This window comes from Trichoderma asperellum, chromosome 2 (assembly GCF_020647865.1).
Source record: "Trichoderma asperellum chromosome 2, complete sequence".
NCBI classification, from domain to species: Eukaryota; Fungi; Ascomycota; class Sordariomycetes; order Hypocreales; family Hypocreaceae; genus Trichoderma; species Trichoderma asperellum.
Genome location: NC_089416.1, coordinates 6,488,466 through 6,514,024, shown reverse-complemented (window position 1 = coordinate 6,514,024; position 25,559 = coordinate 6,488,466). Strand labels below are relative to the sequence as shown.

Genomic DNA, 25,559 nt, shown 5'->3' with positions numbered 1-25,559 from the left:
TGGTGCCTTTCTTTTTGCTACTTATCCAGCGCCGCCTACAGTGATTGAGATACTACTATCCAGTGTTGATTCTTCTTCTTATATTTTTTTTTCCTCTTCTGGGGGCTTGAGAAATTGATGTTCGAGATTATCCTTGCATTTCATTCGTATCATTCCACCTACTTCCTATCTTTCTCCTTCTCCCTCCCCTTTTCTTTTTTTTTTTAATATATATATTCGTATATTACATTCTTCGTTTGCGCAGTAAACGTCTGACTAACAACTTACTCCAACCTAATACCGATAAATGTCAGCATTACATTATGCCAACTCTTCTAGCATGGGGACATACATACCTTTCAATCAAGTGCAGGCCGCTCGCCGTCGAGACAACATCACTCAGCTCTCCCACCTTGAGCGTAAAGGCCACATCTTCAAATTCCTTTTGCATCTCGCCACGGCCAAAGTAGCCCAAATCGCCACGCTTGCGGGCAGAGGAGCAGTCGGACTCTGTGGGCGCAAGGTCGCCAAGCGTAGAGGCGCCAGATCGGATGGTCTGCTCGTGGCCCTTGATGATCTCCATGGCCTCTTCCTTGGTTCGTGTGATTTCAGCCTATATTGGGGAAGGAAGCAAAATGCCACTGTCAGCTCCTCTTCTACCTAACCAAAACTGTATGCTGGCTGTAAAGGTATGTTATATATCATCTCGTACCTCGCGCCAGCTGCTCGGCCGCCGACTATCTCGGTGCTTGACTAGGAGGTGGGCAGCTCGAATCTTGCCCTCGGGGACGCCTGGGACGGCTCCGGGTCGCGAACCAGCACTGTGGTGGGCAGCCATGTAGTGCTTAAGCTTCTCGCTGTCGGTGCCCGCCGGAGGCTCCCATCGTGAGGTTCGCTCGACCGAGTTGAAGTAGTAGGGCAGGTTCTTGGAGTTGGAGTGTCGAACCTCCCAGTTTGGAGGGAGACCGGTTTCAGACTGTGGCGAGGCAATGGTGCGTGAGTTAGCATATTGCTTCTCTTTCGGCGGTTCTCAGCAGAGTCGAGAGCTGACGCCTGGAGGGGGGGCAGACAACAGCAAAGAGCTAGGTAGTGTGGAATACCACCGCAAGGCCGCCCTTTCTCTGCTTGGACAGACGTACCATTGTGATCAAGTTCGTTTGCTGCTTGGTTTGGCTTGGCTTGGTCTGAAGAGGTGCTCTGTCGTCGCAGTCAATGCAGGCAAGGCGGGAGAGAGTCTCTTGCAGGTGGAGTTTGCGAAGGTAGCAAACAACAGCTTTGGTGGATGGAGCTTTTGCAGTCCGCGTGGAGCCAATGAGGATGGATCCAGATGCAAGCTTGCGCTTTCGCTTCTGCGGGGAGAGGCTAGAAGGGAGTTGGTATAAGTAGGCTGGGGAGCGGCGGGAGGCGAGCGGTACAAATACAGATGCAGCCGAGGCGCAGCCCAGGAGTGCGTGAATAGATGGATGGGCTTGGTTTGATAGTGATGGATGCTTTGCTTTGTTGTGATTTGATTTGATTCGACTTGCTTTGACTCGGCCTGATTCGATTCGATTACACGCAATCAAACACCAATCCAAGAACTGGGCCAGAGGGCGGGATGGGAGTGGCTAGCGTGGCCCTGATGACGTTCAATGGCAGCCCGGCGGACGCAACCTTGGCTCTGGGACGCTGGAATTGAGCCTTGCCAGGCCATTTGGGGGGGGCGCTGAAGGGGGAAGACCCACGGCCGCGGGGCTCTGGTTCCAGCACTCGATTGGCCCTGGGCGCCGGAGGCGTTAGGGGGAGGGGCACCGACGTTTTAGCGGTACAACTTTGCTGAAACGGTGCCTAGGGCGGCGTCTGTTCACACATTTTGGTGCTTGTACAAGAATGGCACAGGCGTGCAGTCTCACTCACGCTGGTAATACAGGCATGGATCAGGTACTTCAATCACAGTCAAGCATATCCATATACCGTGGGTTGAGGTGGCAACGGGAGGCGAGACGGGGGCTTCTGTCGCGCGCTCAGTCACTCAGTCGGAGCAAGAAGAGCGAGTCATTCCCGGCCCAGGTTCAGGATGATCACGGGATACGCCTCAGAGGGCCTAAGCAGGCTGGGAGGGGTCACGATGGGAGCGGCGATCGAGGCTTGCGCAGGAGAACTTGATCACCAGGGGCGGCAGAGACTGCCCGAAGCTGGCGTGGTTTGCTTGGATTGAGCAGCATCAGTCAGTCAGTCAATGCCAGCCTGTGCAAATCAGGCGCCGTCAAGTCGAGCCAAAGATGAAGCATTGCTGGGCCATGTACATGCTCCCTGTCGCCGCACCAACGGCACAGATTCAACGCCCATCTGCAAGTGTCCAATTGGGGCAACCCGGCGGTTTTATGTCATCCATAGCCGCCGTACAGTCTCGTCTATAGTATGTATCTGAGCAGCGGAAGATGGCGCCATGTCCGTGATTTCTGCTGCTGCCGTACTAGGACCTCTATCAAGCATGTAGCAACACCTTAATGGGCAGGCTAACTACCGCTTGATACAAGGTCGAGACATGGTATATTACATGGTATGCACCGGTAACCGGCGTGCTATAGACAAAGGCGAAATGTGCAATGCCACGTTGAAGCCAGCGGACGGGTCCAGCCGCCACCCCGCTATTTACTCGCTTTCTCTATCAAGCATGTAGCAACACCTTAATGGGCAGGCTAACTTTAGGATTCTGACATCTGCTGACTGATGACAAGCCAATCCTACCACTGCTCAGCATCATGCCCAGCTATCTAAGCAGCTACTATACGTTTCTATGCGGTTTCGAATTCTCCGGCTCTACTTGTTCCTACCTCACGCAATCATTCAATTCATCGATATTGCAGCTTTGATATGCCAGCAACTGAAGATAATATCTTGATGTAATTGCAAACACGCTGCTGCTGCCTCTAGTTTAGCGGCACACTCAATCGGGCAACGCACCCTCGCCGCCCTGACCCTGCCATCCTGTTCCACCTGTCTGGCTTATAATGAGCCCCGACGTCCATTCCCCCGCTCGACATGTACTCTTGACCTCTCTCCCTCCCTCTCTCGACCATCCTCAGAGCTGACTGCCCCATACTCCTTGCGTCCACATTATTTCCCTCCCGACGACCGTCAGACAGCGCCTATAGTCCCAGCCCATTGTCTCGCTCACGATCACAAGTAACCTTGCTTATATCAGTGTTAATTGTCAGTATTTAGGGAGCTTTCGCAAGCTCATGTTTGATCCATCCCACTAGCCCGCCCTTTGCGATAATCTCCTGCAGGTTCTCAGAGGACTCTCCAACCTTCTCCTCCCAGACCTCTCCATTCTTTCCCTCCTGAAGCTTAATAACGCTCCGCGCAATATCCCATGTTAGGGTCCAGCCTGTACGTCGGGTAGGTATTTTGCTGGGGAATACTGTACGGAGACGCTCCACTAAACGTGGTAGTTCCAGGCAAGGCAACGCATTATTGATGCCGTTCCGGACAAAGATGTTAGAGAAGCTGCCCGCAACGACAAGTGGGATTTCCTTGGCGAGAAGAGCCGTTGCGGCTTGCTCTCTCGAGGAACCGCACCCGAAATTAAATCCAGAGACGAGAATGTCGTTAGGCTTTGCGATTGATCTGAACTCAGGGTCATAGTTCTCCATGCAAACCGCTGCCATGCCTTCCCTCGTCATATCGTCTTGATACGTATACTTGCCAGCATACATATTATCGCTGTCCAGGTTGTCAGCATTAGCAAATACAATCTCACCGCTGATGTTCGTGGGAAAACCCGGGAGAATCTTTGTGGCTGGCTGTGCGGCGTCATCGCCGGTAGGAGCAGCCGTCTGAACTCTGTCGATGAGAGACTCGGGTTGCTCAAGAGCATGGCTGAGCTTGCTGTCGGTAGTCTCGGGTTCTCCCGTGCCGTAATCGTATTCTACGCCAGAATAGTTCTCCGGCACCTTATACGTGCCAGGACCTGACAAAACGCCATTCAGGACGCTCGCAGCTACAACCTCGGGGCTACCAAGATAGGCATGCGCAACTTGTCGCCATTAGTGCTCTGAAAGGGTCAACAATCATTGAAAACACAACAGGAGGACAACATACGTCTTGACCTGAGCCGCCCCTTGAAGTTCCGATTTGATGCGGAAATTCCACACTCGCCATCCTCCAGCAAGCCCATTCCCTTTGTATGAAGAGTTAACAGACATATTGATACGAGGAGCGGCGAGTACTCACAAGTCCGATACACGGGCCGCAAGAAGGTGGGAGCACAATAGCTCCAGCCTTAACCAAGGTCTGCCAGCTACCTTCATCACAAAAACGCCGAGTCTGGGTACATGTACATACCTACTAAATGGATATCTGCATGAAAACGCAAACGGTGTCCGAATAAGCCCGGCCTGGCCATGCCAAGACGCAGCCTGCTGTGAGATGATGCAGCCTGCAGTAAGATGATGCATCGGCGGTGCGAGAGTAGGATTCTATAAATGTGCGGCATGTGCGGAATAGTACATGTAGCCTGTAGCCTGAATCATTATCTCTGCATACATATACAGCTATGTAGGTGCGTGTGGGCATCGCGAAATGCTACCTGCCTTACGCCGCACCCTGGGTACAAGTAATATCGACATTTAATATAGCAGATGCATGTAAAAATGTGGACACAAGACATCTACAACCCTTGCTCGCGCTTTTCAATAGCCGAGCGCTTCTTGAATGCACGTATACCGTGGAAGCAGCGGATATGCTGCAGCCGTCTCCCGGCGGTGGTGTGATTAGCAACGCCGGAAGTTGAGCGAATCGCGTGTATCCCGGGTAAGGCAGGTCGTATTCGCCATCTTGATTCTGGTAACGGCGTATTGGCTGGATCTGAGATTCAGAAACGCCGTTGGGTTAGTATTCCAGCGGTAGACTCAATGTCAATGCCAACTCGTTTTCGCGGTGTCGAGTTTCAGCCCATTGATGTGGTCAGTTAGCAGCGCATTGTGCTAGAATCCGGCCGGATATATGCGAGTGATGTGAAGCCAAACACTCGAAGCGAGTCATGGCTGCTCGGCTCCTAGGACGAATCCAGCGATTGTGAGGGTAATCTTGGCTGTAGAAAACATACACCTGCTACTACTGTACATGCAGATGGAGTCCTGACCATGCTCGCATCACTGTGGGGGTTGGTGTCTATCATCCTACCGACTGGAGGCTTCTCTTAAACGTCCACGTGCAGGTCAGAACGAGCTTCACTCCCTATGTTTGGCACGCATCGCCGTCACCATGCCGACGAACACGACGCCTCGTGCTTTGCAAAACAAACAGACAAAGTTCAAAGCGACCGCCTCTAAAGGCAAAAGCAAGGTCAGATTAATAGTTTCGTAGACTTTTACATAGGCGGCCTCCATTTGACTCATCATGATGAGGCTAGGAATTGAACTTGCAAAGTCATCGCCGTTGTCTCTGTGTGGCTGCCTGCACTGCAAGGTACACGCTACTAGCGCTCGCAGTGTGTGGCAGCTGGTCACGCCCGACATGCAGCTACATGCGCCTATACCGGGTTACAACGGGGCTTCTCACTTGACTTTGGGCGTCTGCCATTGTGGCCGACGCTGGCACGCAGACACGGCGCTGCATGGGGTACAGAGTACGCACGCCCTCGGTACCTCTGGTATGGCGCACCTGGAGGTCTGCAAAGCGCCCCGAGCCGATCAGGCCATCAGAAGGTGAACCTTCTTGGTCGGTTTAATACTCTGCGAGCCCCCAACACCATCAACCGCACACCTCTTCTGCGCAACTCTTCGCAAACCCAAACCCCCAAAACAAACAGGACAAAACATATCCGACACGCAAGCACTCTACGCTCTACGCTCTACTCTCTCACGCCTGGTTGCTCGTCAAATCAGACCTAAGACGCTAAAAGAAAGGAAGATACAAGTACGCAACTATCCTCCGGCCAAGCATCTGCTATTGCAGCAGCGTCGCTCAGCATTTTTGTTCAACACTCCTCGATTTCCTTTTTTTTTCCCCTCTACTGCCTTGAATATCGCGGTTCCGCAAACTTTTCCTCACCGCCCAAGGCCCAACAGGCAAAAAGAGAAATTGAACCCGACTTCCTAATTTCAGGCTCTGTCGACCGCCTAACTCACCCAACCTACCCGCAAGGCGCTCTAAGCTGCTGTGTTAGCTGCTACAAGCACCAGACAGCACAGCACAGCACAGCGCATTCGCCAAAGCTTCGGCGAGCCTCCAGCAAGTCACTGCTAGCGCCTAGCGCCACGCTACCAGGGATACGTACCCACTGCAGATTGCAAATTATCTGCCTGGACCACAGCCGTCAATCTCGGCTTATTCCACTTCCGCATACTCTCTCTACTCTCTCTTCTTTCTCGACAACGGCAAGGCTGCACCGCATCGACCGCGCACCCTTTTCATTTTGTCGCCACCAAAGACGCGCATCTTCTCTCCTCTCCCTTCTCCATCCTCCCGTTTCTTCTCCTTCACAACACACGCACAAATGGCGACTCCTCAGTCCACCGCCTCCTACGAGGCCTCTGGCCCCAAGAAGCTCGAGCAAATCACCTTTCGCTTCTGCTCCGAATGCTCCAACATGCTGTACCCCAAGGAAGACGAAGACGCCCACAAGCTGCAGTTTACCTGCCGAACCTGCCAATACACCGAAGACGCCCAGTCGACCTGCGTCTTCCGCAACGTGCTCAACAACTCGTCCGGCGAGACGGCCGGTGTGACTCAGGACGTTGGTTCTGATCCCACGGTTAGTACTAGTGATTTTGTGCCAGTCCTCTGCCTTCGCTGCGGCGTCGTTGTTTACTGCGATACCTGCCGAGAGCCCAGCACCGAGCTCAGCGTTGCCCGAGACCCCGACCAGGCCTACGAGGACGTGTTTGAGGACCTGGGCCTGGGCCAGTTCAACCTGCCCTTGCCCGCCGACCCCTTTGAGGAATACGACGAGGAGTTGATGGAAGACGCCGAATCCACCGGCAGTAGCGACATGAGCGACTTTGCCGCAGCCTATTCGGACGAGACCGATCATTATCACCTGACCGAAGCCATGGCTGTCGACCTTTAAACGCACCCCTTCCCTTACGATACTTACGCACATGTACTTTGGGCATCTACTTTCTGAGCGAGAACGTCCTCTTCGCCTCTCATGTTCTTTTCTTTTCAACAATCAAGAAGGACGATGGAATAACCGCCTCTTCATTCTTATTGCTCTGGTGTTTTGTTCGCGTTCTGTCGTCCTGGGTGTCTGTACTAATGGCAAGCTGAGCTGCGGCGGATGGGCAAGGCCTTGCGGTGGTTTTCAGTTGTTCTGTTTTTTTATTCTCACCTGATTATACCAGCTGGCTGACTCTGCTTCTCTGTCTTCCCGCAACTACAGCTCCCACGATCCAACAAGGCCTGCCCGAGATGCAGTCATCAAGAAGCTGTCTTCTTTCAGTCACAGGAACGCAGTGCCGATACTGGCATGGTGAGCGAGCACCTCCCCCTTTTGACCCCGCGATTACGAGGGAGCTTCACTTGTTACCTTGTTGCTTCTCCTCTTTGCCTGAACCAAAAGTTAACCTGGCTGGCGGCAACATAGAAATTGTTTTACGTCTGTTGCGAGTGCGGTCATATTTTCGATTAAATGCGTTTACGATTGGCGAAACCCCCGACTTATTCGAGAAGTTCTATGAAAGGAAAATTAACTAGACCTGTTTTAGAGATGTTGCTCTTGTTTTTTTTTCCTTTCTATCTTATTTTATTTCAAATGTATTCTCATGGTTGGCGTCAGGGGTGGGAAAGGAAAGAAAACAAAAAGCCGTGGAAGATCATACCTCTACGAGTTTAATAGGATTGCTTGATAACGCCGAACTGGAAAATACAGGTGATGCGGCGTTTGAAGGAGTATATACATATATAGAAGCGGTTTCCCTTTATTGATATACGGTGTTGCATTGGCACACCCTTTGGAATTAAATATATATTCTGTTTTTCTTTTCGTGAGAAACTTTTTATTTTGTCCGTTGTGACTTTGAGGTCTCTGTGATAATGTATCCCGCAAGACGTAGCGTTGAGAATTACACATACCAGCTTCCCTACTTTTTTTCAGTTGAATATGTTTCTTTTTTTTTTTTTGTCTAATCTCGTAAACGCCGTGCAAATGCCATCAGAGAGTATTTCGTAATCGTACATGGTCTCAACTCATATATGGAGACGACAGCATCACCCTCCCACATCCTTGGTATCCCGTTTCTGTTCCCTCACTCTCCAGCATGACCCTCTTATTCTACCCTCCTCTTATGCCTGCATAGGTGCCATGGACAAGATCTTGCTCCACTTCTTCCTCTTCAGCTCTGCGCCCACAACGCCGTTGATTCGAGTGCCGACGGGGTCGCCCGACTTGTTGAGCAGGACGCAGGCGTTGTCGTCGAAGCGGACGACGGTGCCGTCGCGGCGCTGGGTAGGGTACCTGGTTCGGACGACGACGGCGTGGCGGATGTCTCCGCGCTTGACCTTGGCGGCGGCAGAGATGCCTGCCATGCCGGAGGAGGAGGAACCGCGCTGTTCCTGGACGACAACGACAATGCGATCACCTGGTTTGGAGAAAGGTTGAGAGTGTTAGAACGAGGGGCACTCAAGGGCGAGTTATTCGAGAGATTAGCTGAGGCGAGGTAGATGTACCTATTCTGGCGTGTCGCTTCTGGCCAACAACGAGGGCGCATTCGACAAGGGCGGCGCCCGAGTTGTCGATGCAGTTGAGCATCGTCTGTGTTGGAGGCCATGAGTGATTAGCATAGGCACCCGCTAGAGAGAAAACGGAGAGACAATGGACAATGGGGAGGGAAGGCTGTGTATTGAGGCTGCATACCTTTAACTGAATCATCGTGACGGCGCCGCAGGGAAACTATGGCGAGCTCTCAATGTGCGTTTGGACGAGCTCAATCAGCGGCATTGAAGCCATCACCAGCCCACCTTGGGGTTCGAGTTGAGACTTTTCGATGTCACGTGCTTTGTTCCTGTTTAGCGCAAACCGCACACTTGAGCTAGCTTCTAGGCTTTTCCCAGCTGGCTAATCCCCGGCTGTCGCATCTCCCCAAAAATCCGAGACACTGGCTGAATCTGGGCCTTGGGTCTGCTCTCCGGTTTGTCTGGAAACGGAAATGGCAGAATCGGGAAAACTGGAGCCGTTGCAAGCACCGCCCATTTTTCTCCATCCGTCGCCCGGACAGCCAATTTGGCAGGGTTAGTTTTTTGCGCGCTGTCCCGGTTTATTCTGGGCGGTGGTTGTTGGCCTCTCATGTTGGAGTTGCTAGCACCTCTGCTTGGCTGCTGCTATGCAAGTTGTTTACCGGGACTGGGATTAGCGGGTGACTGGCCGTGAAGCTGCTTTCCTGCAATGCGCCCCTTTCGAGCTTCTTTCTCACTCTGCCGGCTCCCGCGTGTCATGAGACTTTTCTAAAGTACCTACACCAACAGCCTCGTTCCTCCTTCTCTTCCCTTCTTCCTCCTTCTCTGTCAGCTCAGCTCTTCTCTTCTCTTCTGTCGACAACTCGGACTGCGCACAGAGGCTGAATCTCCAGTCTGCTGCTTTCTCTCTCTCTCTCTTTTCCCCCCATTTTCTCTCTTGTCCCGCTGGCTATTCCTAATTTATACGCAAGATTCGTCAAGCTGGCCAGCAGCTGAAAGTAATGACGTCGGGGCGCTTCAGGTGACGGGGCTTCTTTCAGCGGCGCAACTCACTCTCCTGCGCCCACTGCTTCGATTCTGGTCGGCCGAGTGAAATCTACAGGCTCAGCTTGTGCGGTCTGTGAGATTTCCGAAGCGCTTCGCTGCGTTGTCGCCCTCTACGGCCAGCCGGCGCAGTGCGGACAGGGGTGGAAATTAGAGTTATGAGGGAATCTTGAGCTCTTCTCTATCCACTCCTTCAACATACGTCTTTTTGTCGCCAACAAACACCTGGCTTTTTCTCTCTTTCTTCTTAATTTCTTCTAGCTGTCGCCTGCCCTGCGGAGATTTCCGCTTGTGTATATACGTTATCCGATACATATTTATACCAACAAATAATCTCATTTTCGCACATGGCGCCATCCAAGGCTGCCGTGGCAACGGCCAAAAAGCACCGACTTACGCTCAACCAGCTGGCCGCTTACGACGACATTTTAACCGATGCGCTCGTTGACCACGTCAGTCTCATCCGCGACGATGTCGTTTATTGAAATCAGGAATAGTAGCTAATTGATTTTCGCAGGCCTTTTACTGGGCTACGGTTCCCAAGAACCGCTCGTCCTACCACCCGTCACGGGGGATCCGGGAGGAGGACATTGCCAAGATTATCCAGGAGGAAGTCATTGTCAAGCAGGACCTCGAAACGGCAGAGAAACGCCTATTGGCGTCGGATGGCCTAAAGAGATTTGTCAATGGCCTAAAGTCGGACAAGGAGAAGGCCGACTTCGTGCAGCATCTGCGACGATATCTTCGGATATACATGCTCGATTGCCCTTGGGAGGTCAGTACCACTAACCGATACACCATTGTCACCCATGAAGCGTGCGTCATCGCTAGGCGATACATTAAGCGCAACGAAACAATCAAGTACCTCTCCGGCATACAGATCAACATCACACCCGAGGAAGAGAAGGAGATCACTGTTCGAAAGAAGGATTTTAGCATTGTCGTCAGCTCTAGAAAGAAATGCACCAGCCTGTTCATGGGGCCCGCGCGGTTCGCCAACCATGATTGCCGCGCAAACGCCAAGCTCATGACCACAGGCCACTCTACAATCGAGATTGTGGCGTCCAGGCCCATTGAGGTCGGCGAAGAGATTACCGTTACCTACAGCGACTGCTACTTTGGAGAAAACAATTGCGAATGCCTATGTCGAACATGCGAACAGGAGTTGAGGAACGGATGGGCGCCTGAGGATGGGGCGGTGAATGTAAAAATCAGCGTGGAGGGGGATGAGCAGAAGGAAACCTATTCCCTGCGGAGGAGACGAAGAGACGATAGCATCGGCGGCTCTTCACGGACCTCTTCTGTGACTCCCGATATGCGCCCACGCATCTACAAGACGAAACCAAAGATGCAAAAACCAGGCACCCAAGAGGCATCGGCAATTCCCTCGCCTACCCCAGAAGCGACGCCGCGCGGTCGAAAACGCGCCATGGAAGCGATTGCGACTCCACCAATCACGCCAGCCAAGAAGCTTAAGCTCACGTCAGAATCCTCAGATGCGTCCTCGCGTCTGCTATCGATACCTAGCGCAGTCTCTAGCATTGCCGATTCGTCCAGCACTAGAAGCATAACGCCGAGCCAGACGTACGCCCCAGAGACGGACTCTACGTCTCCCGAAAAAGAGAGCCCTGAACCAGACACACAGACTTCCCAGACGTTCTCAGTACCATTCCTGGACGAAAACAACGAGAAGCTTGCTTATCAGGATGCAGTCAACACTACGGTGGAGCCTGTTTCTCCTCCTCATAGCATGGGTAGCCGTGCGTCACCAGATATGATCCAAGCGGAGGCCCCTGTTCGTGCGATTCCTAGACCGCCACAGCTGATGACCATGTCCATATCTTCCATTCTGAACGACCCCTCGCCCACTGACGATTCTATCGACATGTATTATCCTTTTATGATGAATATTGGGGCGACCAGGGGACCTGTGGTGGAGTCGAAATTCGAACTCATTTCTGAACCAGGTGACGTACAGACAGAAAAAGTACAGCCGGGAGAAATACAGACAAAAGAGAAACGGTCAAAAGAGCCAAAACCAGAAGAAGAAGAAGAACAATTAGAAGAAACACAGCCGGTCATTGAAGTCAAGACTACAGCTGAGATTCACGTGGAGACTAAGGTTGAAGCAGAAGTGAAAGCAGAAGCTAGGCCAACCATCGAGGTAGCAGCGGCTGGTAATAGCAAGCCAAAACGCGGCAAAAGCCAAAAGAGCATTCTCAAACAATCAGCACCGCCTCCATCTCGAGTACGAACGCCAGGAGACTACGTCCTTACGCCGCTGCTCCTTTCAGAGCCTGACATGGCTTGGATTCAGTGCTCCAACTGCAGCGACTACTTTGTCCAGCAGAATGCCTACTTCACACGATCATCTTGTCCAAGATGCGAACGGCACTCGAAGATTTACGGCTATGCCTGGCCCAAAACAGACAAGACGGGGCCATCCGATAAAGAAGAGCGGATATTAGATCACAGGATGGTGCATCGCTTCCTCAACTCCAACGACGAACGGAGAGCCAGAGGCCGAAAGCTTTTGGGAGAGAGCAGAGATGGCACCGAAGAGCTAAGCGCTGAGAGAGGCAGGACCTCTCAGAGAGAATCTAATAGAGCGGGCGGCAGGAATCAAAAAGAGGACGGTTCAAGGATTCGGCGTAGTGGCCGAGCAAGGCGGATGAGCAGCAAGCTGGCTGAATGGTGATGTGTTATGTATGATTTGCAACGTATACCACGGGACGTGTTTTGGTCGTAATCTTTGTCTTTCTTGACCAGCGATGGAAAACCAGTCGCGCCTGTAAATAGGCAGGCAGGCGTCGGGGCCAAAATAAAATAGGTTTAGAGTTTTAAGTTATTACTGCCATTTATGCTGTGATTACCGTCTGCTAATTCTTTGTTTCACGATACTACGTAATGACTAAACCTTTTTTTTCACAACTCCCATCACCCAAGAGTTCGCTCACATGTTCGTATACTACTACCGCCATGGAATGTTATTTTCTTCACCAATATTCAAGCAAGGCAGATTCCAGCAAAACAAGCACGAAATGCGGTGGCTGGATCTGAGACACAGTGCCGAGGTGTACAACCTAGCGAATGCCTGGGGACAGGACACGAGCAACAACACAGCGCTGAAACGTGGCTGGTGGCTGTGAAGCGCAAGAGTGGACAATAGGAGAGCGGGACAGAGCATCAATGATCATCGCCATCAGGTGGCCCTAGTGACAAAAGACCCCGAGCGTTGGGCGCAATAGCCAGTAGGGGGGCCGAAAAAGTGAGGCTCCATAGGTTAGCGATTCGATGTCATCGCTGTCTTGGTGGCGTTTGTGTCTGACTTGTCACCCGCACTCTTGATTTTCAGGGCCCTCCCTCCCTTTGACTTGTTTTTTTTTCTAGCGTGGAGTTTCTTGATCTTACCTCGTAGGCCTAGATTTCCCTTCATTCGAGAGACTTTTGCTGACATAGTTAGGAGATTGATTGATGTTGACTTTTTGCGTCTTTTGATCTTGTTTATTGGCCGGTAGATCCGAGATTCGGGGTTGTGGAGACTGCGGTAGGGGGTTGCGACGACGATGCAGCGATATCTTGTTGCTGCTGTTTGTAAGTCTTGTCTCTCGTGTTTTCCTTTCTCCTGATTCCGGACTATGATGTTTGTTGGAAAGATTTTGGAATTATTTTATGCCAATTGGATTGACTAGATGAATTGCTTGAATGTTTTGCTATTGTTGCTGCTGAATTGGGAGGCGGATGGCTGATGGCTGATGTTTAGTCGCGCTTGGCGCTGTGGCGGCTCCGTCGTCTGAATCTCAGATTGTCTTCACAAAGAATCATTCTTATGATGATGGCATCTCGCGGAAATTTGCCAAGAATGGGCTTGTTTGGACAGAGGGCTCTGTGCGAATGAACCACATACAGGTTGTCGGGTCGCACAACAGCTACCATATTGAGGCCCCCAAGGCGGAGCGAGATCTTCAGTCTACTTTTGCATCGGGGGCGATAGACTTGCAGTATTCGCATTCTGCGCTGGATGTGCAGCTGGAGTACCTTCATGTGAGGAACCTGGAGTGAGTAGTCTTGAATGAAATCAATCCGTATCTCTTGAGGAGTGGTGGATTGCTAACGAGGCTGGGGGGTGGTTCTGCAGAATAGACTTGTTGGCGGATCCAGATGGCGGCATGTTTAGCCAGCCGCTGATTCGCAGGTTTGCCGGGTTAGGAGTCCCTAATGACCCGGCGCTCAAGCAGAAGGGCACAAAGGTGCTGCATATCCCAGACGTGGACTATCACACCAGTTGCTCTACGCTGGTTTCCTGTCTGCAGGTCATCAAGGGATGGATGGACGCACACCCAGATAGCGTGCCTTTGCCAATGATGATGGAGTTTAAGACGGCAGAGAAACTGGGGGAAAGACTAGGCGGCGCAAAAGTGGTACCTTGGAATGCTGAGCTGTTGGACAATGTCGACGAGGAGATTCGGTCAGTGTTTGAGGCGTCGCAGCTTCTCACCCCAGACGATATTCGCAGAGACGGCATGACGCTGGAGGAGTCGATCTTGAAGTACGGCTGGCCAGACTTGGAAAGTGCGAGAGGCAGGATCTTCTTTCTCATGGATAACGGACCGGTGCATGATGTGCGAGATGCGTATATCGAGGGAAGGCCGAATCTAGAGGGGAGAGTGCTGTTTACGAATAGTGCGCCTGGACAGGGAGACTGCGCGTTTCAAAAGGTAAAGTGAAGAGATTGATTTTGTTGTTGAGAGGAGCTATGCTTGACGCTGTTGAATGATTTTGAAAGACAAAACAACTAGTATTAACTTGCATAAAATAGCACAACGATCCATCAACCGATGCAAACGTCGAGTTCATCCAGGCTCAAGTCCGCGCAAACTACTGGGTGCGCACGCGCGCCGACGAGCCGCTCGACACGGTGCTCGCACACAACTGCTCGACTTCTCGACGAGACAAGGCGCTGCGGTCTGGGGCGCACATTGTGTCGACGGATTTCCCGGCGTTTGGGATGAGTGCGCGGTGGGGGTGCGATTATGCGGTGAGGCTGCCGGGCGGGAAGGGGGCGAGGTGTAATCCTGTGAGTTGGAGTTTGGGGGAGCAAGATGGGTGTGAGGGGAGGGAGCTGGAGCCGGAGGAGTATTATAGAGGATAAGTGGGATAGATGAAGAGTTTCGTGATGTTGGATGATGGCTTTGTGGAGTTGTGTCCTTAAGGGTGGGAGGATGAGGTTTCGATAAGAGAGTGTGGCTTAGTGGATGTCTTGGTAGAAAGAAAAACATGTAAGACTGCATAGAGTGGAATAGACATGATTTTGATATTTGTTAGTTGTTTTGAATAAGAAAACGGAGTGTTGGTATTTAAATGCGTTTATGGAGTCTATACATGGTTTACCCAATGCTCTATGCCTACACTGGCCCAATTATGAGCAGCCTTATTAGTGGCCACAGAAGAGGCAGTTACAGAGCATAAAACCTCGACACAACCGCGAATTTATAATCGACCCGAGCATTAATTCATTACGAAGCAGTTTACCTCAATCGACGTTGGTTGAAGTTAGGGTAGGCTGTACGGAGTAAGCTGTAGTGAAAAAGAATTACAATACCCAAGTGGGTATATAAGGTAAAAGTGCGGCGGCATTTACAACAAATAAGCGTCATTGGTCTAGGGGTTAGGATTCAACTCTTCCATTCACAGGTCAAGTTGAGGCCCGGATTCGAGTTCCGGATGACGCATTGGTCCAGAAATGGATCGATTTGTTTTTTTCATCTTTTTCTTTTGGTCTGCTTACTCTAACACATATTGGTCATATTATTTATTCATTTCTTTTTTTTCTCTTTTTCAAAATAAAGTAGCCATCATTGTTCTGCCCAATTGCTCTACTTCACCCAATCGAATACGGATACGCAACATCTCTTATTGGGGAGAATTCGCATCTGTGACTCAATCCTGCTGCTTTAAATTTGCCGAGGCAGTGACTGTGCATCTTCGTTCGTAGGACTTTTGCATCGTGCTGCAAACTCAACGATTCAATCGCCAATTGTTGCTTGTCAGATCTGCCGAATCCCAACAGTTGACTGCCCTGCCATTGATCCCCGCAACCCGGCCGGAGACCGCTGTCGGAGCGCCGAATGGGAGCCCCGCGACCGCTAACACAATTGCCCACAGTGGAAGAAAACAAGACCGGTATTAATGAAGGGATGTAAACGGCAGATGTTACTTGCTACTTGCTATTAATTAATACATGACTCCAATTTTACAGAGAATTTTATTCATTTCTGAATCCATCTTCAAATCAATTTTAAACACCCTTTTCTTTTCGTATAAGTAAATTCACATTCACATTCACATTCACATTCACATTCACATTCACACTCACGCTCTCAACAATGGCCGAGACAGAAGAGGCGGCTCCCAAAATCCTCGTCGCTGCTGCAGAGGCTCGGCGCCTCGTCCAGGATATCCTCAAAGGCAACGGCGTCTCCCCCGAGAATGCGGCCACCGTAGCGCAATGCCTCGTGGCAGCTGATCTGCGCGGTGTCGATACTCACGGCATGAACCGCATCCCGTCGTACATGGAGCGCATCCGCCAGGGCGTCCTGGATGCCGGTGCACAGCCCGAGCTGAAGCAAGTAACGCCTGTTGTTGCACAAGTCGATGGGCGCAACGGCTTCGGCTTTGTCGCTGCGCACATGGGCATGGCGGCCGCAATCGAGTCGGCAAAAGTCTACGGCATTGGGCTGGCCAGCGTGAAGCACTCGAACCACTTTGGCATGAGCGCGTGGGTCGTGCAGCAGGCGCTGGACGCGGACATGATGAGCCTCGTCTTTACAAACTCGAGCCCCGCGCTGCCGGCGTGGGGTGGCAGGGAGAAGCTCATGGGCGTGTCGCCGATTGCGTGCGGCGCGCCGGGCCAGGGCGACATGGAGAGCTTCATCCTGGACATGGCGCCGTCGGTGGCGGCGCGCGGCAAGATTTACAAGGCGAAGCGCAGGGGCGAGAAGATCCCGCTGGACTGGGCGCTGGACGCGGAGGGACGGCCGACGGACGATGCTGAGGCGGCGCTGGGCGGCGTGATGCTGCCCATGGGCGGGCCCAAGGGGTCGGCGCTGGCCATCATGATGGATGTCTTCTCGGGGGTGCTCTCTGGGTCTGCGTTTGCAGGGCATGTGACGAATCCCTACGATCCGTCCAGGCCGGCCGACGTGGGCCATTTCCTGGTGGCCATCAAGCCCGACTTGTTCATGGACCTGGCTGAGTTCCGGGAGCGCATGCAGTATCTGTATCAGCGGGTGGTTGGGTCGCAGAAGGCGGCCGGCGTGGAGAGGATCTATTTCCCGGGCGAGATTGAGCAGTTGACGCAGAGGGAGAGGGAGAAGACGGGGATTCCGCTGGTCAAGGCTGAGATTGATGCGTTGAATGAGGAGGCGAGGAGGGTTGGGGTTGCTGGCTTGGCTGTGGATGCATGATGGATGACTTTTGATATCGATTGACTGTAGACGAGATGATCTTTGACGCTTCATGTAGGTATGCAGTGCATGTTGATATGCATGTAAGACCCTGCTACGAATAGGTAATTTATGGATTCCTATATCTGGGCGTACCAAGCTGCAGCTGATTTGTGTTCCCCGCACTCAGCTCTGATTCAGCCGTGGGGATGTCTCACGACATTCATAGCCGGTATATCGAAAGCTGCATGTATGCTGTCTGTCCTTCAGCATCTGTAAGAAAAGACGGCTGGCGTGTGGTCTCCATCCGCTTTCGCAGCACTATCTGTGTGCCGAATACAATGTGTAAGCGCTATTTGGAGCATTACAACATAAAAGGCCTATCTATCAAGCTCCCCTAGCTCCCACGCTCGCCCACCCTTATCAGCTATCAATGGGCGGGGCGCAAGCTTCTAATTCGTTGCTGGTCTAGGAGATTAAGCTTTGGTGTTGCTACGCTGATATCTATATCACCTGTGATGAAAAAACGCTGTGACGCTCTCTGCAAGCATTTGCGGTTATTTAATAACCCTAAGATGGAGAAAGAGAGGGGCTGTACTGTATGCAAGGGATGAAGCAGCTGAACGGCACGAATACATGTCTGATTCTGTTCGCATGGCCATTGCTGTTCCAGAGATAGGGTCGTCGTCACAGCCAGTTATACTCTCTTTGCTACAATTCTGAGTCTTGACATCACCATCGCCATCATGCCTCTTCATCACTTCCCCTCTATCAAACTCCCCCCGAAGCCGAAATTTCTTCATTCGATCCCCTCCAACAGCATCCGAATCATCGCCATCCTCATCGTAGTGAACGTCTTGGTCTGGACCGCCGTCGCCATCGTCCTGCGCTTCCACACTGCACTCATCTCTCCTGCTGCGCTCTCATACGCTTTGGGCCTTCGCCATGCCCTCGACGCAGATCACATCTCTGCCATTGACCTCATGACGAGGCGGCTTATAGCGTCGGGACAGCGGCCTGCCACTGTAGGAACGTTTTTCTCGCTCGGACATAGCACCATTGTCATCATTACGTGCATTGTCGTGGCGGCGACGAGTGGCGCTTTGAGGAAGCGCTTTGATGGCTTCCAGAGGGTAGGAAACATTATTGGGACGAGCGTCAGTGCGGCCGTATTGATCATTTTGTGTTTGGGGAACGGATGGGTGCTTTATAAGCTCGTGAAAAGATTGAAAGAGGTTCTTGCAGAGCGACGGCGCATCGTGAGGGAAGGCGATGGAGATAGTCTGAGCGATGAGGACGGCGATGCTACGGCAATGCAGACCAACGACCAGTTCCACCTTGAAGGCGGTGGATTTCTCATAAGGTCGCTGAAATTCCTTTTCAAGACGATTGACCGGCCGTGGAAAATGTATCCTCTTGGAGTTGTATTTGGCCTTGGCTTTGATACGAGCTCTGAGATTGCCGTTTTGGGTATTGCGAGTATACAAGCTGTACAGGGGACGAGCATCTGGCTGATTCTCATCTTTCCGATTCTATTTACTTGTAAGTCTTTTTGTTCTTACTCTCTAATCCTTTTAGTATTGTCGAAAATGGCAACAACTCACACCTTCTTTCGCAGCCGGCATGTGCCTTGTGGATAGCACCGATGGCGCTCTGATGATGGCGCTATATACGTCCAAGGCCTTTTCACGAGACACAGTCGCAATTCTCTACTACTCCATCGTCCTCACGGGCATCACCGTTGTGGTCGCTGCTTTTATCGGCATCATCCAAGTTTTGTCGCTGGCGCAGAATGTGGCCAACCCAAGCGGCAAGTTTTGGGACGGCGTTTCAGCCATTGGAGACCATTTCGATATCATTGGCGGGAGCATCTGTGGTCTCTTTGTTATTGTTGGCATTGGGTCTGTCCTGTTCTATGGGCCGTGGAGGAGACGCATGGAAAGAAGGGCTCAGGCGGCGCTGGTTGTTGAGGCGAGTGACGATGTGGAAGCTGAAGGGGGGATGTCATCATCAAGGGCTTTGGCGGAGGAGCCTCCTAATCCGAAGGGAGCGAGCATACGGGTAACAGTTGCCAGTGGCAGCGAATAAATATGAGAATGTAGTTGGAATGTGAGAGGCATGAGCCATTTGTTGATTGGTGCTGCTAAGCTATGATGTACGTGACTTATACGGAGTGCATGAGGGTATGGTTGCATTGCAGGTTCGCATTTCTAGGCTTTAAAGAACGTATTGGGAGGTAATGCGCGTCTCTACAGCCATGGAGTTCTTTTTAAAATAAGACGTGATAGTGTTTAGGGTCATGGCATTTGGATAGATACATGCATCTTATTTACACGTAGATATTGCATCTTTACGGTCTCACTACTCATCCATCATGACTATCAAGTGAGTGCTGATATCAATTGACCTCTACGTGCATGCAGTCGATGGCAAATACCATTGACCTTGGCAATTGGCTGTCGCAGATAATACCGCAGACAATACCGTAGACAATACCGCAGACAATACCGCAGACAATACCGTAGACAATAGACCATGCCTCAACTCGTCCCGAGGCAAAAGCTCAGCGCCGTAGCAGAGATTCCGGAAGCGCATGGCACCTTCCTGCCCGGAACCCGCGCCCAGCACGGCTGCCTGTCCAAGGTCCACCGCCCAACTTAGTCATAATTCTGCCTGCCTGCAACTTCATGTGCTTTTTCGCGCTTTTGCCTCTAATTCGAGCAATTCAGCCTCATTTCCGGCTCTCAGTCCTACATAGTCATCCGCCGTCTGCTGAGCGGAGACCTGGCTGCCTGCGACCTGCTAACTGGATACGACGGCCGAGACGAGGCTGCTGCCCGTGTGACTGTGACTGTTCCCTTCAGCTCGCGACATTAGACGCCCGCTTCAGCCCAACAGCTGCAGCAATACGACGTCCACGTGCCCTTGGCGACTGCGCACTGTCTCTTCGGCACTGGATGGTGGGGAACGGGGCCGTGGCGTCTGTCAGTGTCTTCTGGACGTTCCCCAGAGGTTGAAGCGACGCTCCTCATCTCTCCACGGCCTCTGGGTTGCCATCCGATGGTGGGGTACCGTCTACATGGCGGTTACCTCGAGCTGTTGAGCCTCTGACGAATGGTTGCGCCGCTCAATATTCGGTGTTGCCGCCATTGGCGATTTCCAATCTCCCTTCCAGAGCGTCCTAGGCGATGCCATCAGTCTCTTAGCGGTTCAACCGGTGGCGTTTCAGTGTGGTGAAATGGCTTTCCACCGCTCCTTTATCGGGCATCCTGTCCTGTGAATCACTTGCCCAAGTCGGAATTCGGGTATCAAAGCGGCATGAATTAAGCGCCATGCTTTGGCGCAGACGCACCGCCTTCCGGTCCGGGATTCGGTGTCGACGATTGCTGATTGTGAAGGTGACGATCGCTCTGCGCATGGAAAAAGGCTTTGCTGGCGTCCTCCGATTTGATTTGAGCACACGACTGCATCGGCATGATTAGGGGACAGGCGTCGGAACAGGAAGGGATCAGAGGACCCTTTGATGCTCGAATTGCTCAATGCCAATCCCGTGCCCAGCGTGATTTTCATACTGTCTAAGCGACATGTTTAGTCCTCACCGGCGTCGGAAGGGTGGCAATATTGGTCTCATTGCGAGCTTCGGTTACCACTAAGCGTGCGCGCTGCCTGCTGCGTTATCCATGTCTCTCCAATCTCAGCCCTTATATGCAAGGAGCCAGACGCACTTATGCACCTTGTTGGCCGGGCGTTTGGTGGTCAGCAGCAGATGCGATAGGGAGAGGGAGAGGCCAATGATTTCCTCTTCATCATCGTGCTTTTGACAGCACAGCGCGCTGCTGCCATGAGATTCGCTACTTGATGCAGGCTGATTCAACTACAGGCCAAATGAGGGTGCTGGGAGTATGAGTAACACAGACGGGGCCGGTTGGCCGTAATGGTGGTGTTTGGACCCTGAAAAAAAATCCCTTAAGCCACTGATCCGTCCCATCCCGCTAAGACACTTGGCGGGCTGTGGGACTTTGCGGCGGTCAGGGGCATTGGGACCCCAGAATTCAACACGATTCGTGTGGAGAACGATTTGTTAGTGGAAGACGCTTCGAGTGAAGTTGCCATTCTTGCCCATCAGACTGTGTATTTATCAGCCAGAAAGAGGCTCTATATTCAGGCAGAAAGACGTGATTACATACAGTACACGCCACTGGCCGGACGAAACACAGTATCGTACTGTTTCGGCCATAACACTCTTTCATTTTCTCACCATCATCAAAGCAGTGCAACTCCGGAAGGATTCGGGCAGACTAATCAAAGCCCAAAAAAAGACACAGTAGTGTAACAAAGGGTTCGTTTGGAAAAATCCTTTGATGATATGCCCTTCTGCCCAGGAGCCTTCAGCCTGAGCCGATAGCGAGCAATCCGCTGAGAGACTTCGAGCCCACGGTAGATGGTTTCACCCATATCACGCTCTAGCGGGCTTCTTCGTTGGTTATTCGGAGTTCTCCATACAGTATCCAACACGGCAACTCCCAGTAGCGCACCCCACTAGTACAGATCTCTAATAGTCCGCGGCTGCAAAGAGCTGGGTCTAAGCATGGGTTGTTAGAGGCCTCTCTAATCAAGGGTCCTAGTCGGTGAGTCGCAAAGCCACGCCAGTGCGCCTCGTCCGAAAGTTAAGTTACTGTACGGAGAAGAGGGAAAAAAGTTTAACGTGGTGTATAGATAGTAGAGGCTGAATCAGTATTTATTCATCTGGCCCCCCGATTACGGGCCTTTGCTTGTTATTTGGTCCCCCATCCCTTCTTTTCCATATCGTTGCGTGTGTCGTCTTTCCTTTGACAGTTGATCTGTCTTTCTTTAGAACACATCACTTGCAATTTGATTCTTAGCGATAGAGTATAAACCATTCGGTCCTTTCAAGATGCACGGCTACAGTTCCTCTGAGGAGTCGGACGACCCTCGCCGCCCGCGCTCACAGCCTTCCTCTTCAGGTAACAACCAAGACAATAAGAAGAAGAGAAAGAAGAGATTGCCTCCCCAGCAATCCATCAACAAGATCTGGAAGAAGTTTTCCAACCGCAAGTTCTACACGGCGCTCTCAGTCCTTCCATTCGATCCTGTCGCTCCTCGATCGGGATTAGACCGGCCCAATGAGCTTCTCTCCGAAGGATATGAGCGCGCGGCTGAAGAGTGCCGGCGCAAAGTTGAGAAGATTGTCAAGGAGTGTAAGCGGGTTAATATGAGATATCGTGACCCAGGCTGGGATTTGGTAAGTGACTTCAGGCGGATAACGCACTATTGGTTCCTATTTCTTTGTTATACGTGGCTAACCGGTTTTTAACCAGGACTGGGATTTGAGATACGAAAAGGGCAACACCCTCAACTACATCGGCAGCGACAAATTTGAGATCAACAGAACGACTTTGCTGGGCTCCAAAGCTGTCGTCCCCAAGGCTGTCAAGAGAGTACATGAGATTTTTGAGAAGCCCACGTTTATGAAAGATGTCAGCGGAAGCGATGTCAAGCAGGGAGGCCTTGGAGATTGCTGGCTCATGTCCAGCTTCACTGCATTGGCAAGCGCTGAGAACGGTGTTCCCCGATGCTGTGTGGCATACGATACAAGTAAGCCAACCCGTTTTGATTGATATGCAGGCAATTAATGACAATGCTAACATTTGGCAGAAATCGGCATCTACGGATTTCTCTTCTACCGGGATGGAGAATGGGTCTACTCGATCGTCGACGACAAGTTGTATCTCAAGTCTCCTGGATGGGACTCGCCCAGCATGCAACGTGACCTTCTCCAGCAGATTGACCGGAACGAAGAAACCGAAACAACTTATAGAAAGACATACCAGACGGGCTCAAAGGCCCTGTTCTTTGCTCAGTGCAAGGACCAAAATGAAACATGGGTGCCACTCCTCGAGAAGGCTTACGCAAAAGCCCATGGTGATTATGCTTCGCTTGCTGGTGGCTGGATCGGAGAAGGTCTAGAAGATCTCTCTGGTGGAGTTACCACTGAGCTGCTCTCCTCCGACATCTTGGATCTTGACGCCTTTTGGGATAACGAGCTGTCCAAAGTCAACAAAGAGTTCATGTTTGGCTGCTCCGCCGGCATCCTGGATTATGGCTATGGCAATCGCGATGGCATCAGCGAAGCCCACGCCTATGTTGTCACCGATGCTCGCACCCTCAAGTCAGGCCAGCGACTGGTCAAGCTCCGCAACCCCTGGGGCGAAATTCGCAAGGGCCTCTGGGAGGGAGCGTGGAGCGACGGTTCCAAGGAATGGACTGCTGAAGTCCAAGAGGAGCTGGGGCACAAATTCGGCAGCGATTCTGTCTTTTGGATTACATTTGAGGACCTGGTCCGCAAGTATACCCATTTTGACCGGACTCGTCTGTTCAGAGACGACGACTGGCGCTGCTGCCAGCGATGGATCGGAGTCGACGTCCCGTGGAAGGCCGAATATCACGAAAAGTTCCGCATCAAGCTGACCAAGGATTCTCCGCTTATTCTTGTCCTGTCGCAGTTGGATGGGCGATACTTCAAGGGTCTCCAGGGACAATACAGCTTCCGCCTCCACTTCCGCCTTCATCACGAAGATCGACCTGACGCAGAAGATTATATCGTGCGATCTCATGGCAACTACTTCATGAAGCGATCAGTGTCTGTCGAGCTTCCTGATCTTCCTTCTGGAAATTATACGGTGTACCTCAAGGTCACTGGCCAGCGTAACCAGGAACTGCCGTCTGTTGAAGAGGTTGTCAAGAGAGAAAGCGAAAAGCGAATTGAAAACGAAAAGCTTGTGCAAGTGGGTTATGCTTATGACTTGGCGCATAGCAAGGCCTGGGAGCACATGGAAAAGGTTTCCAAGATTCGCAAGCAGAGAGACCAGGAGAAGGCCACTTCGCATCGTCAACAGGAACGACGACGGCAGTGGGAGAGGCGTCACATCAGCCGCGAGGTGACCAAGAAGCAGAAGAAGAAGAACAGCGAGAAGAAGGAGCGGAAGAAGGAGCTCAGGAAAAAGGCCATTGAGGCATCCATCCAGGAGGAGAGCAAAGAGAAGTCTGAGAATGTCTCGGGTATCTCGACACCTCTTGACGGAGACATGGTGACCATCGACGTCAGCAAGCTGGCACTCAACGACGACTTGGACTCCAACTCCAGCGGCTCGCCCACTGATACTCCAAAGTCAGAGCAAGCCAGCATCTTCCCTTCAGACGAGAAGAAGGAGGATGTGCCACCGGTTAGCGGAGCTCCCCCTACTGCTGCTGATACCGCAGCAGACGAGCCCAAGCCTGCTGCGGACGCAGAGAAGAAGACTGATCCTCCCGCGGTTGTCGAGGAGTCTGACGGCGACTCATCTGATTCTCCGATCGAGGACTGGGAGGAGCTGTATAGCGACGACGATTACACACGCAGACCTCGCCAGTTCCCGTATCCCGCTCCTCCTCTTCGGGATGACTACGACACCGAGGAAGAGAAGATGCCAACGCCATGGAATGCCGTATGCATCGTGGGCATCCGCGTCTATTCCAAGGACGAAGAGCTGGAGCTCTTGACCGTCATGGAAGGCGGATCGCTCGATGGCATGGGCGAGAAGGGCCAGGCAGATCTCGACAATGCTCAAGACAATGCCGGTGGCGTGCGCCTTGGTGAAGAGAACGCAGCGGGCGAAGTTGGCCTTTCTTTGGAGTGATTTATTGACGATGTACAGTTTAGAGAGCGATGATTGTTATGTTTTGAGCATGGATAGAATTATGCCCGCGATGATTTGGTTAGAACTAAGACTTGTAGAGAGTAGACTTTTGCGGACGATTTGATGCTATAGAACGCTTCAATCTTTTTTAATTATTTGAGAAACATGGCTGTGGAGTTGGTACACCACTCAATCTGATTAATATACTACTCAATCTTATTATGATGCTACTACTTAATTTGATTCGATGCATCGCTTTCCTGGAATTAAAGTGCTTAGTATTGGGTGATGACTTGCAGTAAGCGATATATTGATTGGCCATGGTAATTACCATTGTAAGAGTTTTTCTAAATCCATGGGAGACTCTTGTGGCTAGAGTATGATGTATGTAGTACTAAGAGACTAATTTTGAATATAGTTTGGAAAGGATACATGTAGACGTTGGCGTTGAAGTTTATAAGATTGCATTCCTTTTATATTGGGGCAGCGAATGAGTGCTAAGGCAGCTTGAGCGCTAAAACCTCTGCTGCTGCTGGGGCCGTAGTACCGACAGTTAGCGCCTCTGGACCATCTGTCAGGGGGCTTGGATGTACCAAAACCGGGCCCAGGCTGCTGCTTACAGCGCGTCCGCCTACTACTAGGAGTAGGTAGTAGTATCCAGTACCTGCTCCATCCCGCTGCAGGGAGAACGCCTAAACCCTCAAGGTTCAGCATTACAGGTAGAATGCACTTG

The 25,559-nt window shown here is 51.7% G+C and overlaps 9 protein-coding genes and 1 non-coding gene across 11 annotated transcripts; 7 read left to right on the top strand and 3 right to left on the bottom strand.

Moving 5' to 3' along the window:
- Nucleotides 1-263: 263 nt before the first annotated feature.
- Nucleotides 264-1,892, bottom strand: SSP1 (protein kinase ssp1; the record flags this gene model as incomplete). The annotated part of the gene is made up of 5 exons (XM_024901627.2): nt 264-273; nt 336-592; nt 692-955; nt 1,119-1,341; nt 1,876-1,892. 5 exons carry the CDS (start codon nt 1,890-1,892, stop codon nt 264-266), a joined length of 771 nt encoding a protein of 256 aa, XP_024765748.2.
- A 940-nt stretch (nt 1,893-2,832) lies between these two features.
- TrAFT101_004455 (uncharacterized protein) lies at nt 2,833-5,029 on the bottom strand. 2 transcript variants are annotated; one of them, XM_066127174.1, is made up of 3 exons: nt 4,198-5,029; nt 4,066-4,144; nt 2,833-4,000 (listed from the first exon to the last, which is right to left on the bottom strand). In XM_066127174.1, exons 2-3 carry the CDS (start codon nt 4,139-4,141, stop codon nt 3,183-3,185), a joined length of 894 nt encoding a protein of 297 aa, XP_065983283.1. In that variant the 5' UTR covers nt 4,142-4,144; nt 4,198-5,029; the 3' UTR covers nt 2,833-3,182. The 2 variants fall into 2 exon arrangements, with proteins under 2 accessions (XP_065983283.1, XP_024765749.2); XM_024907195.2 differs by lacking the exon at nt 4,066-4,144 and having other exon boundaries at nt 4,309-4,577.
- Nucleotides 5,030-6,463: 1,434 nt separating this feature from the next.
- RPB9 (DNA-directed RNA polymerase II core subunit rpb9) lies at nt 6,464-7,597 on the top strand (the record flags this gene model as incomplete). Its single annotated transcript, XM_024909221.2, has 3 exons — nt 6,464-6,721; nt 7,349-7,438; nt 7,553-7,597. 3 exons carry the CDS (start codon nt 6,464-6,466, stop codon nt 7,595-7,597), a joined length of 393 nt encoding a protein of 130 aa, XP_024765751.2.
- A 349-nt stretch (nt 7,598-7,946) lies between these two features.
- On the bottom strand, nt 7,947-8,916 carry TrAFT101_004453 (mitochondrial 54S ribosomal protein uL14m). The gene is made up of 3 exons (XM_024910454.2): nt 8,822-8,916; nt 8,635-8,719; nt 7,947-8,546 (listed from the first exon to the last, which is right to left on the bottom strand). The coding sequence occupies exons 1-3, from the start codon at nt 8,834-8,836 to the stop codon at nt 8,251-8,253; spliced, it is 396 nt and encodes a 131-aa protein (XP_024765752.1). The 5' UTR covers nt 8,837-8,916; the 3' UTR covers nt 7,947-8,250.
- Nucleotides 8,917-9,180: 264 nt separating this feature from the next.
- Nucleotides 9,181-12,596, top strand: TrAFT101_004452 (uncharacterized protein). The gene is made up of 2 exons (XM_024905700.2): nt 9,181-10,136; nt 10,202-12,596. The coding sequence occupies exons 1-2, from the start codon at nt 10,032-10,034 to the stop codon at nt 12,380-12,382; spliced, it is 2,286 nt and encodes a 761-aa protein (XP_024765753.2). The 5' UTR covers nt 9,181-10,031; the 3' UTR covers nt 12,383-12,596.
- A 144-nt stretch (nt 12,597-12,740) lies between these two features.
- TrAFT101_004451 (uncharacterized protein) lies at nt 12,741-15,038 on the top strand. Its single transcript, XM_066127173.1, has 5 exons — nt 12,741-12,966; nt 13,040-13,278; nt 13,448-13,742; nt 13,823-14,402; nt 14,504-15,038. Exons 2-5 carry the CDS (start codon nt 13,251-13,253, stop codon nt 14,834-14,836), a joined length of 1,236 nt encoding a protein of 411 aa, XP_065983282.1. The 5' UTR covers nt 12,741-12,966; nt 13,040-13,250; the 3' UTR covers nt 14,837-15,038.
- A 296-nt stretch (nt 15,039-15,334) lies between these two features.
- TrAFT101_004450 lies at nt 15,335-15,416 on the top strand. Its single transcript has one exon. It is a non-coding gene; the product is annotated as a tRNA-Gly (tRNA).
- Nucleotides 15,417-16,014: 598 nt separating this feature from the next.
- TrAFT101_004449 (uncharacterized protein) lies at nt 16,015-17,289 on the top strand. The gene has a single exon (XM_024907197.2). It carries the CDS (start codon nt 16,071-16,073, stop codon nt 17,148-17,150), a length of 1,080 nt encoding a protein of 359 aa, XP_024765756.1. The 5' UTR covers nt 16,015-16,070; the 3' UTR covers nt 17,151-17,289.
- Nucleotides 17,290-17,624: 335 nt separating this feature from the next.
- On the top strand, nt 17,625-19,382 carry TrAFT101_004448 (uncharacterized protein). Its single transcript, XM_024910855.2, has 2 exons — nt 17,625-18,671; nt 18,748-19,382. Exons 1-2 carry the CDS (start codon nt 17,876-17,878, stop codon nt 19,215-19,217), a joined length of 1,266 nt encoding a protein of 421 aa, XP_024765757.1. The 5' UTR covers nt 17,625-17,875; the 3' UTR covers nt 19,218-19,382.
- A 1,895-nt stretch (nt 19,383-21,277) lies between these two features.
- TrAFT101_004447 (uncharacterized protein) lies at nt 21,278-25,089 on the top strand. The gene is made up of 3 exons (XM_024910856.2): nt 21,278-22,392; nt 22,469-22,745; nt 22,806-25,089. The coding sequence occupies exons 1-3, from the start codon at nt 22,045-22,047 to the stop codon at nt 24,824-24,826; spliced, it is 2,646 nt and encodes an 881-aa protein (XP_024765759.1). The 5' UTR covers nt 21,278-22,044; the 3' UTR covers nt 24,827-25,089.
- Nucleotides 25,090-25,559: the final 470 nt, after the last annotated feature.